The following is a 16072-nucleotide window of genomic DNA, read 5'->3' as shown; positions in this document are numbered from 1 at the left end:
CGACGACCAATTTTCTGATCTCGTTCAAGATAATTTCCAGATAATATTTACCGAATTACGTGTTCAAATTTCAAGGTACATGTGTTCTTCTATGTTACCACATAGTTCCTGTACATACAATTCCTACGCGATATGAATAGGAAATAGGAAACAAAACATTGAATTGCTTTAAGATTATGAAAGCGTGATTTGAGATTTACTTAAATATGACGAATGTCTTGAACTAAACAAACAGTAACTTTCAGTCGTAAAATTAGATTTTGAATAGTATTTTGGATTGGAATTATTTGTCGTACTTTATAATGTGACGCACGCGTGTCTACTGCGTGATTATTGTTTATTTGCTAAATGATTCTATTTGTAATCTAATCCATGCAATTAACACAATGACATCTATAAAAACATTACCTTTATTAGAGGGCACAAAATTAATCGTCCTTGATGAAGGTGAGTAAGCAAAATACTTCATAAAACTATAGTTTATTTTAGATGTACAGTAGAATTCCATTTATTGAATGAAATTATAATTAGTATTAGATTAATATACATAATATACATAAACTCCTATCGTATGAACTGTTCTATTTGATTTGTTTTCATGAAGTTCATATAACCGTAATTAAACAGATATTGTACATGTATGTATACATATTTATATATTTCAGGAGTGAATGCGATGTATGCTAGAAAATTGGTCACAGGATGGATACGTGTATTGAAAGAAAAAAATTCTAATTGTATTTTCAATCTGTTATTATTCTCTAATCCAAAATCTTCATACCAATGTGAATATTTTGCATCAACTAATGTAAATATCTTTGATTATTATACAGTTAATATTAATAATGGATTTGATATAAGTGCTATAAGTGATAAGGATTTTTATAATCTAAAACATATCTTAAAAACTATAGACACAAAATCTACAGTAGTCATTGATTGCTTGACATCATTAATCTTATTTGTCGGCCTATCAAGGGCTATGTGGTTTTTACAGAAGTTAAGCAAAGATGTGTCACAAGTGATTTGTATTTATAGACGAGATTTTGTACAAGATAAGGTATCTTACATTGAAACATTAGGAAGTACATATGTAAAGATACAAAAATTTTCTGGTATGATAGCAAATAACCATATTAATTATATAGTAGAGTTTATACATCGCAAAGTGGGTGGGGGAATTTTAAAACAACAGGAAACAGTAAGCCAAAATAGTACATCTTATGAAATTGAGTCAAAGAAGCTTGGACAAAGTAAAAAGTCACATTCAGTATATGAAAACCCTAAGTTAAAAATTGAGTCTTCATTCAGAATAAAATTAAATGAAAATGAAATGAAACAGAGAAAAGAAGTAGTGTTGCCATACACGGCTAATACAAATACAACAAATACATCTAGAATTCACTATCATCCAGAGGATATAGATGATTTTGATGAGGAAGATCCAGATGATGATTTATGTTTCTAACTCGTGTATAAAATATTACATTAGAAAAGATAATGATAATGTTCCAAGCAAAGATGTTTATTTTATATTCATTTTACACTTTGTTACAGTTCATATTGCATAATATATAATATTTTGTTGACATAATAAAATTTTTTATTAACGTAGCGTTTTTTAAAATTATTAACAATAAACCTCATAACAATTCTGTAAAAAAAATACAGATATTCTAAAGTATTGTTTCATATTAAAAAGTCAATACTGCATACAATACTAATATTTAAAAATAGGATATTAAATATTACTATTCATCTTTGGCATTTAATTCAATTAATTACCATATTGTTATTGTATTACTTTGTTTTGCAGCATTTTGATTAGACAATGAAACATATATACGAGATTCGTAACTAAATAACAAAGAAAGCATAGCCAGATACAAATAAAATTCTGTACAATAAATTCCAGACAATAATTTCATAATTTAATAAAATAAAAAAGTTTTACATATAAGTTAAAATAAATATCGAGATATTTTAAATAATACATTAAATAAATATAGTTTACAAAGATATTCCAATTTAAAAGAAATTAATATTCAATAATATATTTAATCAGAACTGCAAAAATAGTCTTTTTATGAGACTTGATCCAGATATTACAATTAACCATTAAAAGTATAAAGTAAGTTTTGATCACAAAAATGATAAGTGCCGTCGATATGCTGCAAAACCCTACTTTCTAATAAACTACGACCGTATTGAACAGCTTCTTCTCTAGTTTGTGCAACATTTGCTTCAAGCAACCAATTAACTAAATCAGTTCCAGTAAAAACACCTTTGTATATCTTTAATAAGCGTCTACGACATATAGCTATACGAGCACGACATTCAGCCAAATGGCAACGATTAAACTGATCCCTAATAGCTCTCACTTCGGGACTTAATGTATCTTCAGGGGGAAGCTGCAGTTCTTTCTCTATAAATGCAAAATATAGTCTGCATTTGAATTATGAAACTTTTTAAATATAAAAATACAATAAAATGAATATAAGAATATAGCAATACCAGTGCGCCATTTACGACACATTTTCTGCAGCCAACATCCTAATTTACCAAGACCAGTATCTAATCCAAAAATAGCAAATACGATTAATGACTGGCCAAAATTTAAGGCAACATCCAAAAATGCTAATTCTGCGTAAATTCCAGTCAACTGTTCCATTAATAATGTTCCGATTGATATGGATAAACCCTAAAATAATTATAGTAAATTATAATCTTGTAATATTTTCAAGTATTCTGTCATATACTTACAATGAACATGGAACATAGAAGTAAAATAACAAATACAAGATGTCGTAAAAACTGAGGATCGTTTCTTTCATTCTCAATGTCTATATATAATTCGCAATCATCAATTTCGTTATTGTTGCTGCTACATGTACCATTTGGACAACCATGTGTATATTCACAGCCGATGCTAACAATATCAAAATATTAATTAAAACAAAATTTTATTAGCTTTATTTTTTATACAATTTACTTACATTGGAAGATGAGAATTTGAAGAAATCAGATCTTCAACATCTACTACGCGTCTTTCGTCATTATTAGTGTCATTATTGGAATTTTCGATATTATTCGTTAAATTAGAATAAGATGCTGAAATGTTACGACGCTGGTAGCTCTGCTGTAAGACTAAACAGCCCATTGTTACTATAAAAAAAATGCGATAATAAAGAATATTATTGTTTTAAATAATAAAGAATATTGTTTTATTTCGTGCATCGTATATTACATACCTACCAATAAAACAGAATGTTAATATAGAAGTAGAAATTGCAGCTTGAACTGTACCAAGTTGAAAATTTGGATTTCTGAATTCAAGTTCAGACTCCCTTGGAGACATAGTACTGCACATTATAATTGCTATTAAAAGTGGAATTCTGAAATATATTATTGATATAATATATGAGTATATTATTAATCATTTTCTTTCTTTTCGATATTATATATAAAAATAGAAGTATTCATCATACCCCCATCCAATAGGGTAAAACCATCTTTGAATATTGCAAACAAAATCCAGAGAACGGGAACTTAAGTATAATAAGGTTGCAGCTATTGCTACAGTCCACATACGACTTGCATATACTCCCACAGTAATTAAAATAAACTGGATATACCTATAATAAATCATAGTAAAAATAACACAAGAATTAAATTAAATCAAAATAAATAGTGGAATAAATTACCATAAAATTGAACCAGTATTATCAGGTTCAAGTTTGGTCCATATTATAACACCTATAGCTGTAATTAGCTAAAATCATAATTGTTGTATAAATCTCAACTATAACTGGCATAAATTCTAAATTAATACAATTTGATACAAACCTGTGCAATTACTATACAAAGTGTACATTTATGAGTGACGCATTTATATTTTTTTCTTCTTAATCCAATTAGACAAATAATTAACCATGTACAAACTGTTATTGAAGCAATGCTTACATCGAAAGAAAATATATTCAGTTGGTATGCATAATTTTTCGGACTAACTCCAGTAGAAACAGCATCGATTAATTTTGCTGATACAAACATTAGTGGAGCAGATAAAAAAGTACAAGCAACCATTGCTGATGCAATCAAATCAATTTCAATATTATATCGAAGAGTGAAAATAAATAAGGCTGGTGCTGTAGGAATAGTTCCATACAGAAATCCATAAGTACTTAGATCTTGAGTATCTGTAGCATTCTCGCCAGCATTTAAGAGAATAATAGATTCTCTTATGACCAAAGGAAGTACCAGCAATTTTACTGATATCAATATACCTGGTATTACAAGAGCTGTGCCCTTCAATTTGTGTACTTTTCCAACCATCATTAATCCCAACAATAAAAGAGCACTTGCAGAAAAAGCATTACCAAATACATCAAGCACAGTTGCTAATATAGCAGGTACTAAATGACCGAAGACAAGATTACCAAGAATACCAAGAACAGTCATAACAAGTACTGGATTTAGTGCAATTCCTTTTACAATAGAACAAACCATGTCTCTATAACTTCTATGATTTTCACCAGAACGTTTACCAATTTCTAATAATACAAAACCAATTGGATTTAAAATAGCCAATGATATAGGTGCCATTAAGTATAAATAAGCAGCATATTCAGGATGTGTTTGTTCATACAGTGCTTGAACTATAAAAATATGTTATTTTTAGCATATAGATTACTTTAAACTATATTAAGAATGATTTTTAATTTACTTACTCATAGGATATCCAATAGCAAAATCATTACTCTGCGTGGTAAATATTGCAAAAAGTGCAGCACAACCTGGATTTGATGGTCTTTTAATAACAAGAGATATACCAAGAACAACAAGAAATACACAACTTTTAGCTATCAATACAGCAAGAAGGAATTTCCAGTTTACTAGACTAAAATCAAGCTTTGCCAATGACATGAAAATTAAAGAAGGTAGAGCAAACTTTCCTACAAAAGTATTTAGCCCATTTCCTTCTATTTTAGTGATAACATCAAATCTTCCTGCAATATATCTAAAAAAACAAGCAATTTATTTATATACATCTTAAAATTCATATGATAAAAATTTAAAGATTAAATAGTTACAAAAAATTCACCCGCATAATATAATAGCAAAACACTGTATCAGAGCAAGATATAAATTATCTATTGGTTCAACTCTCATTGTTGAAATCTGAGTCACTTCCAATACAGACATGACTAATGCTGCTTTTTAAATTCCTGGAAATATAGAATAATTTAATTTAGATGTACATGTGAAAAATATCAAAAAGAAATGAAAAAAGATAAATTACTTTTTAGCATATATATATATATATTTATATTATAATTGTTTTTAATACAGATATTGTCATCTTTCTAATATAACATTGTTATTGTCGCAAGAAGGACATATACACAAAAAAATATGTAGCATTAACCCCATATCAACTTCATCTCTATTCACACTATATTATTTCTTTCACTGACTGAAATAAAAAGATTTTAAATGTACTTCTAGAATAATGATACCCATATGTTCATAAATATCAAGTTATTAAACATTACAAAGAAATAAAAGAACTAAAAGATTTATTGTTTTAGAGTACTAAAAACGACAGTACATCATAGTCTACAATATAACAATACAATCTGAAAAATATATAAATTTTTGCTCACGCAAAAATATTAACATCCAATCACGTTCAATATTTATTATATCCTTCGTTTATAATATAAAGTCAAAAGTATGTATGAAAAACAAGTAGAAAACTCTTCAGAGATATAATGAAGGATATCAGCGTTGTTTAATACAATAAAAATATATTATGCAAGTTCATATCGACAAAACATTTATACTCTATATGCATTACGTGTATAGGCAATTTTTAATCTTATGAACCCGAATACAACATCGATATCTCTAGCTAAATCATGTGATTGGTTCACCTATATCACGTGCTTCGAACAAAACATCGGACTCGTTGCACGAAAATGTTTGATTTCAAATTTTAAATTATAGTTCTAAAATACGGGAATTTTATTTGTATCTATAACAACGTTATGCTGTTAAGTAAAATCGCTTTGAAATGTATTCAAAATTAACATAGATATTATAAAATTATACAATCATAAATATAATCGTTATATAAATCGTAATCGTCATTTAGTTTTATTATTTATCACTATATACGCATTAATGAATTTAAGTTTGATAAATTTTGATAAAACAAAAGTCCTGATATCTTTTATCAATATTCAAGAACGAAAATTCATTAATTGATAGCAAACTCATGTGCGCCTGATATAAATTTAGAAAACAGATACATACCGTGTTACATGTAATCAGTAGAAAATGTAATTCTCATATTTCATATAATACTCGTAATTATATATTACGTATCTAGAAAATTGTAAGCGTCTAGAAAATATACATATTTTGCGCAAATTCCCCAATAATGAGACGCAAAATAAATGTGATAAGAAAATAGCCTCGTGTCAGTTCTATGTCGAAATATTTCTAGTTGGTTGCATCAATTAAATGGTGCAGCACTGTCTGTACAGAATTACGACTAACAGGTTATCGTTAAATTATCGGAAAAAATATATATACATATCTATTTTTATATATACATATACATATATATACTATATAATTGTAATAGATTTCGAACTTAAATAATACATAATAGACATTATCTGAAAAAATGCAATAAATAATTGCAATTTTACAAATCTCAATTAAATAACAAATAAATAAAACATTAATAAAGCAAGAACATTTATTTTAATTGATGTTAATCCTAGAAAATTAGATTATTTCTTTTTTTATTGATATTTGTATTAGTATGTTGAACTTGCTTTTATACAGCAATGCAGTGTTTAAATTGCCAGTGAAATATGTATATCTTTACGTCACTGACCTCCATGAATCATACATTCTTATAATATTGCGCAATAAAGCTGTTCCACCATAAACAGAAACAGAAACAGAAACGTTTGATAAATATTTCTCAAATCGATGTATTTATTCATTGTCTACCGACTAAAAGATTAACAGAAATCTGCTATATATATACTTGCGTAAATTTATATATATATATATATATATATATATATATATATATATATATATATATATATATATATATATATATATATATATATATATATATATATATATATAAAGATTTACGCAAGTATGTATATGTATAGCTACTTTGCTTAGTTACGGAAATTCATGGAAGTACTTGACTCATTCATAACACGAAATTATTCAAACATGAACATTTTCCAAATCATGATTGGGAAAACAATAACATTCAATATAAAAATATTGTAATATTTATAATATATTATGTTAACAAAAATGTCATATAGTTGTATAACTTTTGCGTACGATGTACGCAACAGTTTTTCTATAAGCTTGGAATTGGAAATGAAAAAACGAAGTCGCTGTTGAACAGATTGTGCCAATAAAGCAGTTGGTTTTTTCCAATTTTCTCGAATAAATAATATAACTGCGTAGTAATTTCGCTTCATCGAAACAGACATCGGATCACATTATAATCACGTGGTCGATAGATAGCGTATGACTATGTATTAATTTGTCTACGTGTATATGTACAGATTTCGTGTATTCGCGTGTATGTGATCAAATACAGATCTATATATGTGTGTATTCGCATACTGCCTTCATGTGACGTCAGCTGATTCATCAAAACAGCGTTTGCCTTTTCTACATTATATCAGTTCCATCGCGATAAGAATTCCACACAAAAAGAAAGCTCGGTACTTGGAAATACCGGTTCAAGGTCATTTGAAAAAAAAATATGTTATATGTGTGGTGCGTGCGCGCGCGCGCGTGTGTACACACACACGAGCAAACAAAAGGTGAGATCAATCCTTGACTTTGTGTCCATTTGGTCCTTTTCTTTCTTGGAAATCCTACTAATTATGTTAGCGTTCCATAAAATACAATAGTTATTTATCATAATGTTCAAATCAAGCGGAGCTGACGTAAGGCTTCAATAGCTGAATAACTGGAAATGGGTATAATTTTCAGAAGCATAATGTTGTCTGGCCAATCATATCAGAGATGAATTTCCCTATGACTAATCTCATCCTCTTTTGTTTTATGCGTTAGTATTCACCATTTTGAAAATTTGTTAAATTCATGGAATGTACAATTTGAGGATCTACGCAAACTTTGAATAATTACAATAACAATATGGAAACACATTTATCGGATGTATAAAATGCGATCGGATGTAATACGAGAATCGGAAGTAACGTAAGATGGTATCGTTTAATTGCTAGACAAGAAAAATCAGTTTTTTGATTTGTTTATAATAAGAAAGAAAACACGCAACTACGTCTTCTAAACTGTACATGGATAGCGATCACGTGGTGAATTATCAAAGACTTGTAAGAGAGGTAAGGTGGAGGGGAGAGACCTGAACGTATATAATCTTCAGCGCACATTCCACCACCCAGTTCTGCTTCGACTTCGGACGTGAGAATTGTGTCAAGCTTCCGAGCAGGGAAAGTTTTTGTTTGTTTGGTGCGCTCATTGTATGGGTAAGTTTTGTGGTTTATTTTGACCTCCCTTTCTTTCTTTTTGCTTATTGAAGGTTCTAAATCGAAAGATGTAATTACTGTTTATTTTATAAAATAAAACGATTAACTAGTAAAAAATAATTCATGTATGCATACTTGAAACATCTTGTGTGCCCTAGTTCAGGAGGGAAATGCCTTTCACCTACCAACATTACACGTTTGTAACCTAAGTCAGTGTATTTAATGACGTAATAAATTACAAACAAGATATTATTTTGGTATAAATAATATATCACGTAAGCCACAAACTACAGAATGCGAAAAAATGTAAACATCAATGTTTTGGCGTCAATGGAATTTATGCCTGCCACATCGTTATTTTTAGAATATACCTGAAATTTTTCTTTTTGAAATTACAAGAAAAATGTATCGAATAAATGTATATTTTTTCGCTCTTACGTAATTATTTTGATTGTACTTATTAATCTGTTTTGAATCAACTTGAAGCATATTACATACTAAAGGTCAAATATATTTACATATTTTCTTTAATAAATATTCAGTGCTTTATCATCATTGATAATTTTTTTTTCGAAGTTAGTAAGTGAAAATTAGTGTACTAACGCGAACGGTAACACTGTGACGAAAGTCATAGTAGACACGTGGCATGCTACATATCTATTTGGTCGTGTATTGATTCACCATGCGTATATACTGTCGCCATGTTGGATACTAAGCCAACGACAACTCCGATCCGCTTCTCTGCATTTATTTCGCAAATTTTGTCATACGGCATTGTACTAATTCGTGTGCTTAAATAGCAATGGACATATGGTAAATATATTTATCAATAGAAATAGTAATTACATCAAGTAAATCGTAACTTGTATTGATTGAAAAGGATGGTTTTACACTTATGGATGTGCAACGCAAATACCATACTTTTTATACATTTTAATTTTTAATTATCTTTTATTCGAAGTGATAAATTACTTGTATGAAGTTTTGAATAACATGACTATTGAAAAACAAATGCTTACTGTTACTATATGAATAATTTTAAGAAACTATATTTACAGAGCGAGAGAAGATTATAAAACACGGAGAGAGCCCTGTAGAGCCAATAAGCAGCTGCAGGGATGAGCATGGCTTTGTGCCAACAGTGGGCCGTTGGGGAAGTGAATGGCCGAGTTGACTCGAGACGGCAGAGATATGGTGCCAGCCACAGGGGCAGGCACGCGGGCCCTGGATCAGAGGTGTGCCGCTACCCCTGCCGGTATGGGCCCATTACGAGGCACCAGCCTTGACCGTACTAACGGTCGAACAATATGAGGAACTAGCAGGCAGCGTTGAATTAGAAACGCAACACTTATTGCGTGAGCATCGCTATGACACCATTGGCAATTTCCTTAAGTAATTGTGATAACATACCTTTTTTCATAAGTTCTTGCTTATAGACTATTATTGAAAAACTTCATTTTACAATTAACAGATTTTATAAGGACTATATTGCAAGTGGTGAAACCGTACTGGAGAGATTTTATCACAAATATCAACCACTTATAACACGTGAACATCATACCTGTGTGGGTTTGGGATTTGAATTGCTATACCGTTTAAGATGTTTGAATAAACGATTTCCTGGTATAGCAGGTGGCCTCTACTTAGTATCCTGTGAAGAGGTATTATTTATGATTCGTAAACAGCTGAATTATTTTATTTTTATTTAATATATAATTCGAGATTCTATGAGTTCCTTTTTTTTTTTTACAGACGATCGATAATATTGCTAATTATGTTGGTGGACCACCCGCTGCAGATAGCGGAGAAAAGGAACATGTATTAGTATGTCTGAAAATCGAAATTGGTGGACGAAAAGGAGTTATGCTCCTTGACCCTGGATATCATGTAGCTCGAGTAATTACTGTGATGGAGGATAAGTTATACCCACATACGGGCTGGTTTATTCAATCTGATGAGCCAGATTGTAAAAAAGAGTACAATTACTTTCTATGCACTAACGATCCTGATTACATTGAATGGCATGAGAGAAAAACTCGATCTGGTACCCTAGAGAGAACACAAGTTGCTCTTATATACGTGGCAAGGCCTTATTTAACTGCCATCGATGTTACTGAACGCAGAAATTTAGTTTATAACTTCAGGAGCCTTCTTGCAAGAGATACTAAAGGTCATGTTACAGCTGGTATATATTTTCCTGTTGTGCTAGATATAAACAATGCACAAACCTTTTCAATTTTTTATCAAACTAGCAATGGCAAAAAACGAATTAAAATGGCATTTAACAAATTCTGCAGTTCACCGAAGGTACGTTTTACATTCATATACAGATTAATGTTAAACGATTGTAAATAATTAATTTTAAATTACCTTATTCAGATAAATCCTGGTGCCGAAGAAAAAGAAATCATTGCTGAATGTGCTCGGCAATTAGGTCTCTCGCAAGTTATCCTAGAGGATCTATTATGTACTCTTGCTACAGTTATGAGTGACTCAGCCTTCGTGGCTCAACTCCTGGCTATTAATTCAAGAATCAACACTTTAGCAGAGGACAATTAACAGAAGTCAATCTGCCCTGTGTGGTGCAGACAATATATAATGTATCATTTTTTTTGCCGGCTTTCCTCTTACGTTCTTTTTATTCTGTTAATGGTTATCTTAATAGCTTTGCTATGTACTACAGATATTAATTTTATTCTGATTATAAAATAGGGTATAATATTTTTTAATGAACTTTAATAAAACTTATGTATTTAACGCATTGTTGTTAACAGTTCGATGAAAATATTAATGTATGTATTAATAATTTTTGAAAATTGTTTTCAAAATTCAATAATAGCATATATTTACACCATTCTTTATTATTACTTATATAAATATTTAATCGTAGGTCGTTTTGAAGTTTTAGGAATTTGAATGCTTTCATTGAAATAATACTGACTAATATTAGTTTCCTGCTTATGTTTTAAAAAACAAAAATCATAAAAAATGGTGGTATTAGGGATGACTTATATTCAATCTCTTTGTTAGTATAAAGGTGGACTAAGTTATACTAAATCTATAATTTTTATTTGAATAAACAGAGACAAGAATCATTACATTTAATTGTACGTTTATTGATAAATATACTACCCCAAAATATGTTCGTTTTTAGTTGAAATTGAGAATGTACTAACATATTTTTAAATTCGAATATTCTTAATATCAAAAATATAACTAAAACTTAAATGATATTTTAACATAGTTTCTTTTTTTTTTTAGACAAAAAATCTCACAAAGATCAAATATATTAAAACCTAAAAAATAACAGCTTAGTAACATTCCAACTACAAACAAAACATATTTCTGTTCATAGACCAACTTTTATGAGAAATGATTAATACTTTTTTTATATTATTCGAAATAAACCTACACATTTTCTAACATTCTTACTCTCATACTTTTCATACATTGATATATATTATTTCATAGAATTTCTACACATATGTTATTCATTCATAAAGATTCTAAGAATCAGTAAGTCTATATGTAAAATGGAAAATAACTGCAGCATAACTTCGGTAAAGTACTTATTATATGACTTAAAAAATAGCTTTTTTATTTTTATTTGCGGAAAAATCTTTAAGAAATTACGATTCACTTAAATCTATAAGAACATGATATAAGAAATTATTTCTAAAACACTTTTAGACCTAATATAATATTATTAAATGATACGAATTTTACCGAAGTTCTGCAGTACCATCGGTAATAGTTTGAATGATTGATCTACATATTACTATCTGATACAACATGACACTTTTTCCACACTTCATCATCCGGTATATGTTTGCGTTTTCGATTTCCTACTACATTCGTAGTTGTTGCTGATGTAAAATTAGTATCTTGAATACTTGTGGAAGAACTCGAACTGTAAAGATGAGAATGTTAAACCATAGTATATCTTTAGGTATGATTAAAATTAAACATGAGAATGTGAGAATATATCCATGTAATTAGTCCATGTGTAAATATCCTTTTTAAGTGTTTTTATAAAAAAGGGAATGATTGATAAATTTTTACTTCTCCAAGAATTAAGTAGCATGGCATTGGAGAAACATATCCAAACAATTACAATAAAATTTTTAATTGAAATATCAGAACATAAATGTTAAGTGAAACGCAACGTACTTACGTTGCATAAGTGTCACCACTGTGTACTATGCTTTTACTTTATTAATATTTGCGGCTGTACCTGCAATACACAATATATGGTATATTTTATACCAATGTTGTTTGTTGTATTACAGATAACAAAATAAGTAATGGACTATAAACAAATGTAATAATGGATAATTTATAATATTTCATAACCTGATATAGAAATAAAAGATACTTTTAAAGTGAAGGTTTATATCTCTGGCTTGAAATACAATTAAAGTTGAAAAGATACATATTATTTATACAGTAATCATGCAATATATATAATAAATTAGGAACATATATGATATATGGTACATCTTTGAAGTTGCTTGTAACTACCACATGCTATAAACTATACAATTATTTTATAGATAAAAAATTTCATTTTTTTCGATATATTTTATTGTTGACTTTGTTATACAAATACATAGACATTTATTCTAAATAAATAGAAGGCATGAGCATAAAACCAATTGTTTATGTACCATAATAATATTAATACATACATTATTTAAATACTTGTGTATTTGAATATATATGGAATTATAGACCTTTGATACACCTATACACAGATACTATATACATAATACTATATCCATATGTTGAAAGCATACATTTCTCAAATGAAGAATAAAATTTTTCTTTTTAATATACATATGTATAATAAACATAAACTCTAAAAAAGAAACTGAACTTACCTTAAGTTGGAAATGGGGTTGTATGTTCTAAATGAAGGTGGTGGTCTTAGACTACATCTAGGAGAAGGTGCCCATCTTGAAGAATTAGAATATTGACTATGAAAGCATATAATAAGCAAATCAATAATACACAACCAAATAAGATGAAGTAACAAAATAAGAAAATGTTTCAAACTTAATAACATTTTAGTTTTCATTTGACAAAAAAAATCAAGTGCAACATTTTATATATTTTATTGATACATTATCTTTTATTAAACTCAATTATTTTACATTACTATAAAATATTTTTAATGAGAATCAAAATTATAAAATATATTGCAGCTAATTTATCGCTATAATGGTATGTATAAATCAATAAATAATGTTGTTATCCATTGTATATCCACGTAACAATAGTATAATAATATAAAAACAAATAATATAAAAAACTAAAAATATAAATATCACAAAAAGTTTATAATGTAATATACTACACATATCTTCTTGCTCATGCTAAATTGAAACTAGATAGAAGAGATAAAAATTAAAGCTTAAATGTTTTTATTTGTATGTTCAATACAGAATTTTGGCAGGGAATGCACAAAGTGACACAGAAGTAACATAGTATGGTGTAATCCTGTTTCTCCCTTCACTTCTTTTTACTGGTTCGTCTTTTGGATTTCTTATGCACACTGCATAAATTTGAGTTTGTCAATAACAATATTATACATGTAATATTGCTATGCATGCACACATATGCACATTTCTATACTCATATTGAACATGCATACAATTATATTTACATCTTGATATTACATTATTTTATAAAAATACTAATATTTTATAAAAAAAAAGGTGTATCAAAAATTAATTGTAAAAAGATGTTAAAAAGAATTCAAGTAGATATTTGTACTTTTCTCTTTTTCATTTCTTTGTGCAAGTCATTGCATATAAAGGAAATATCGTTCACAAGATATATCACACACATGCTAAAATAAATTTAAATTAACTAACCTTCCTGATGCATGAGGTAAAGCCAACTGCCTATGATCAGATCGATTTTGATGACCATGGCTACTATAATGAGAATTGCCACCATGGTAACGACGGACACGTGATTCCCACTCATTATTAAAACTCTCTGCTTCTTCTGTAAAAAACAAAATTTATATATTTTTACTTTATGCATGAAAAAAATAAAAATATAAATACAAAATTTGTGTAAAAAACCTTCATCAAGATTAATAAATTCTTGACGTTCTTCCTGTTCACCACTGTGTAGATTATGTTCTCTCTCTAAGATATGTGCTCTATCTCCAATATGATGTTCAATAGCCATCTTTTTTGTTCCAGTACGAGAATCACAGACTGTTGTTTTTGTTTCTTTCACACCACCAGGAGCAGTTCTTGTGGACATAGTTGCTTGATACACCTGCGGTTGACCATTACCAGCAAATGTCATTACAGATTTTGAAGTAAACGAATGACAATTTCCACTCTGCGCCATATTATCCTAAAACATATTCTTTAAATTACTTTCTCTTGCAAATACTTTTTAGTCTATAAATGAGAAAAAAAAGTAAAAGAAATTAACATACAAAGTCTGAAAACACATTGCCTATATTAAATGATGGCATTGGTGGAAATCCAAATGGTAATATCTGAAGATCATTCTGACGGCCCGTGCTCCCATGGGAACCATTTGCAATAGCATTGTGGCTAGGATTACTCAGCATACCAAATGGATCATGAAGCAAAGAAGCCATTACGTCATTCATGTTCCTCATAGATTGCATATGAGGTCTATAGAAAACATACAACAACAAAAACTGTATAATGTACTTTATCTGTTTACAACTATCTCCAAGCACATTAAAATTAATTAATATAAACCATGTTGCTAATTACATAAAAAACAATAATTATGTAATATATTAAATAATAGAAAAAATGAAATCTCCATCTGAAGATTAAAATAATTGCTTCTGCCTAGTTATATCTTAATCAGATTAAAAAAAGTGAATTTTGTTGCTAACATGCATAGTTAGCAACAATTTTTTTCTAGAAATACATAGAATTTTATTGTTGGATTCGATCCAACAATACTTTTCCGCAAATTTGTACAACGAAATTAATAAAATATTCTTTTAGTAGTAATTATAATAAAATAGATAGAAAAATATATTCAATGCGAATATTTTTTATTTTTACACAAAACTAGACTAATAAAAGTTATTTTAACTCACCCAAAAACAGGATCATCGTTGAGATCACCCATCAATGATCCGAAAAAGGCCATTTTGAAAAACAGTTAAATGGATACTATTTGTGAAAAAAATTACGATCAATAATTGAAAATAGAATAACACGAACACTTGAAATGGATGAAACGAAGAAAATTTTCGTGAGAAATTTTGCCTAAAAGGTTTTGTAGAAACTTCTGGAAACAGAAATGTGAAGTGAAATATCTAGTACTATCAGACACCACTGCACGGCCGAAAATTAACTGTATAACGAACAGTATACAGTATAATATACAGTAAATGGATCTAACCGTACATTTATACACCCATACTTACATAGTTTCGGTGTTATGACTCGTTTGCATGAACCGTATTGTTTAGCTAATTTTAGCCAATACAC

The 16072-nt window shown here is 28.9% G+C and overlaps 4 protein-coding genes and 1 long non-coding RNA gene across 15 annotated transcripts; 3 read left to right on the top strand and 2 right to left on the bottom strand.

The window, feature by feature from the left end:
- Positions 1-99: 99 nt before the first annotated feature.
- LOC100648989 (elongator complex protein 5) lies at positions 100-1614 on the top strand. The gene is made up of 2 exons (XM_003398981.3): positions 100-447; positions 666-1614. The coding sequence occupies exons 1-2, from the start codon at positions 387-389 to the stop codon at positions 1466-1468; spliced, it is 864 nt and encodes a 287-aa protein (XP_003399029.2). The 5' UTR covers positions 100-386; the 3' UTR covers positions 1469-1614.
- Positions 1505-6474, bottom strand: LOC100648872 (integral membrane protein GPR155). 4 transcript variants are annotated; one of them, XM_012313828.3, is made up of 12 exons: positions 5667-5892; positions 5303-5476; positions 5105-5228; positions 4731-5020; positions 3847-4658; positions 3705-3772; positions 3489-3635; positions 3256-3395; positions 2997-3165; positions 2764-2929; positions 2515-2701; positions 1505-2425 (listed from the first exon to the last, which is right to left on the bottom strand). In XM_012313828.3, exons 3-12 carry the CDS (start codon positions 5203-5205, stop codon positions 2112-2114), a joined length of 2394 nt encoding a protein of 797 aa, XP_012169218.1. In that variant the 5' UTR covers positions 5206-5228; positions 5303-5476; positions 5667-5892; the 3' UTR covers positions 1505-2111. The 4 variants fall into 4 exon arrangements, with proteins under 4 accessions (XP_012169218.1, XP_020721123.1, XP_012169219.1 ...); XM_020865464.2 differs by lacking the exons at positions 5303-5476; positions 5667-5892 and adding an exon at positions 6319-6474; XM_048410332.1 differs by having other exon boundaries at positions 2283-2701; positions 5667-5897.
- Positions 6475-7157: 683 nt separating this feature from the next.
- Positions 7158-9734, top strand: LOC125385902. 4 transcript variants are annotated; one of them, XR_007225644.1, is made up of 3 exons: positions 7608-7880; positions 8053-8567; positions 9626-9734. It is a non-coding gene; the product is annotated as an uncharacterized LOC125385902 (long non-coding RNA). The 4 variants fall into 4 exon arrangements; XR_007225646.1 differs by having other exon boundaries at positions 7619-7880; positions 8134-8567; XR_007225645.1 differs by lacking the exon at positions 7608-7880 and having other exon boundaries at positions 8274-8288; positions 8387-8567.
- Positions 9735-9741: 7 nt separating this feature from the next.
- Positions 9742-11667, top strand: LOC100646719 (the record flags this gene model as incomplete). The annotated part of the gene is made up of 4 exons (XM_012313831.3): positions 9742-9959; positions 10039-10228; positions 10320-10874; positions 10947-11667. Coding segments are annotated over 4 exons (1143 nt in total), but the record flags the coding sequence as incomplete, so codon positions are not given.
- LOC100649461 (myeloid leukemia factor) lies at positions 11188-16003 on the bottom strand. 5 transcript variants are annotated; one of them, XM_012313830.3, is made up of 7 exons: positions 15676-16002; positions 15028-15232; positions 14660-14942; positions 14444-14579; positions 13448-13543; positions 12742-12801; positions 12382-12477 (listed from the first exon to the last, which is right to left on the bottom strand). In XM_012313830.3, the coding sequence occupies exons 1-6, from the start codon at positions 15726-15728 to the stop codon at positions 12783-12785; spliced, it is 792 nt and encodes a 263-aa protein (XP_012169220.1). In that variant the 5' UTR covers positions 15729-16002; the 3' UTR covers positions 12382-12477; positions 12742-12782. The 5 variants fall into 5 exon arrangements, with proteins under 5 accessions (XP_003399033.1, XP_048265831.1, XP_048265832.1 ...); XM_048409876.1 differs by having other exon boundaries at positions 13448-13522; XM_003398985.4 differs by lacking the exon at positions 12742-12801 and having other exon boundaries at positions 11188-12477; positions 15676-16003.
- Positions 16004-16072: the final 69 nt, after the last annotated feature.

Source organism: Bombus terrestris, chromosome 11 (assembly GCF_910591885.1).
Source record: "Bombus terrestris chromosome 11, iyBomTerr1.2, whole genome shotgun sequence".
Classification (NCBI taxonomy): domain Eukaryota; kingdom Metazoa; phylum Arthropoda; class Insecta; order Hymenoptera; family Apidae; genus Bombus; species Bombus terrestris.
The sequence above is the reverse complement of the archived record's forward strand: the minus strand, read 5'-3'. Positions and strand labels throughout refer to the sequence as shown.

Excerpts from the sequence above, each read along its gene's own strand:
- LOC100648989 (XM_003398981.3), top strand. The coding sequence starts at position 387 with ATGACATCTATAAAAACATTACCTTTATTAGAGGGCACAAAATTAATC. Across the intron at positions 448-665 it reads ATTAATCGTCCTTGATGAAG|GAGTGAATGCGATGTATGCT; the intron begins GTGAGTAAGCAA and ends TATATATTTCAG.
- LOC100648872 (XM_020865464.2), bottom strand. The coding sequence starts at position 5,205 with ATGTCTGTATTGGAAGTGACTCAGATTTCAACAATGAGAGTTGAACCA. Across the intron at positions 5,021-5,104 it reads TTTGCTATTATATTATGCGG|ATATATTGCAGGAAGATTTG; the intron begins GTGAATTTTTTG and ends TTGTTTTTTTAG. Across the intron at positions 3,636-3,704 it reads AATACTGGTTCAATTTTATG|GTATATCCAGTTTATTTTAA; the intron begins GTAATTTATTCC and ends GATTTATTATAG.
- LOC100649461 (XM_003398985.4), bottom strand. The coding sequence starts at position 15,728 with ATGGCCTTTTTCGGATCATTGATGGGTGATCTCAACGATGATCCTGTT. Across the intron at positions 14,580-14,659 it reads ATTTATTAATCTTGATGAAG|AAGAAGCAGAGAGTTTTAAT; the intron begins GTTTTTTACACA and ends TGTTTTTTACAG. Across the intron at positions 13,544-14,443 it reads TTACCTCATGCATCAGGAAG|TCAATATTCTAATTCTTCAA; the intron begins GTTAGTTAATTT and ends ATGCTTTCATAG.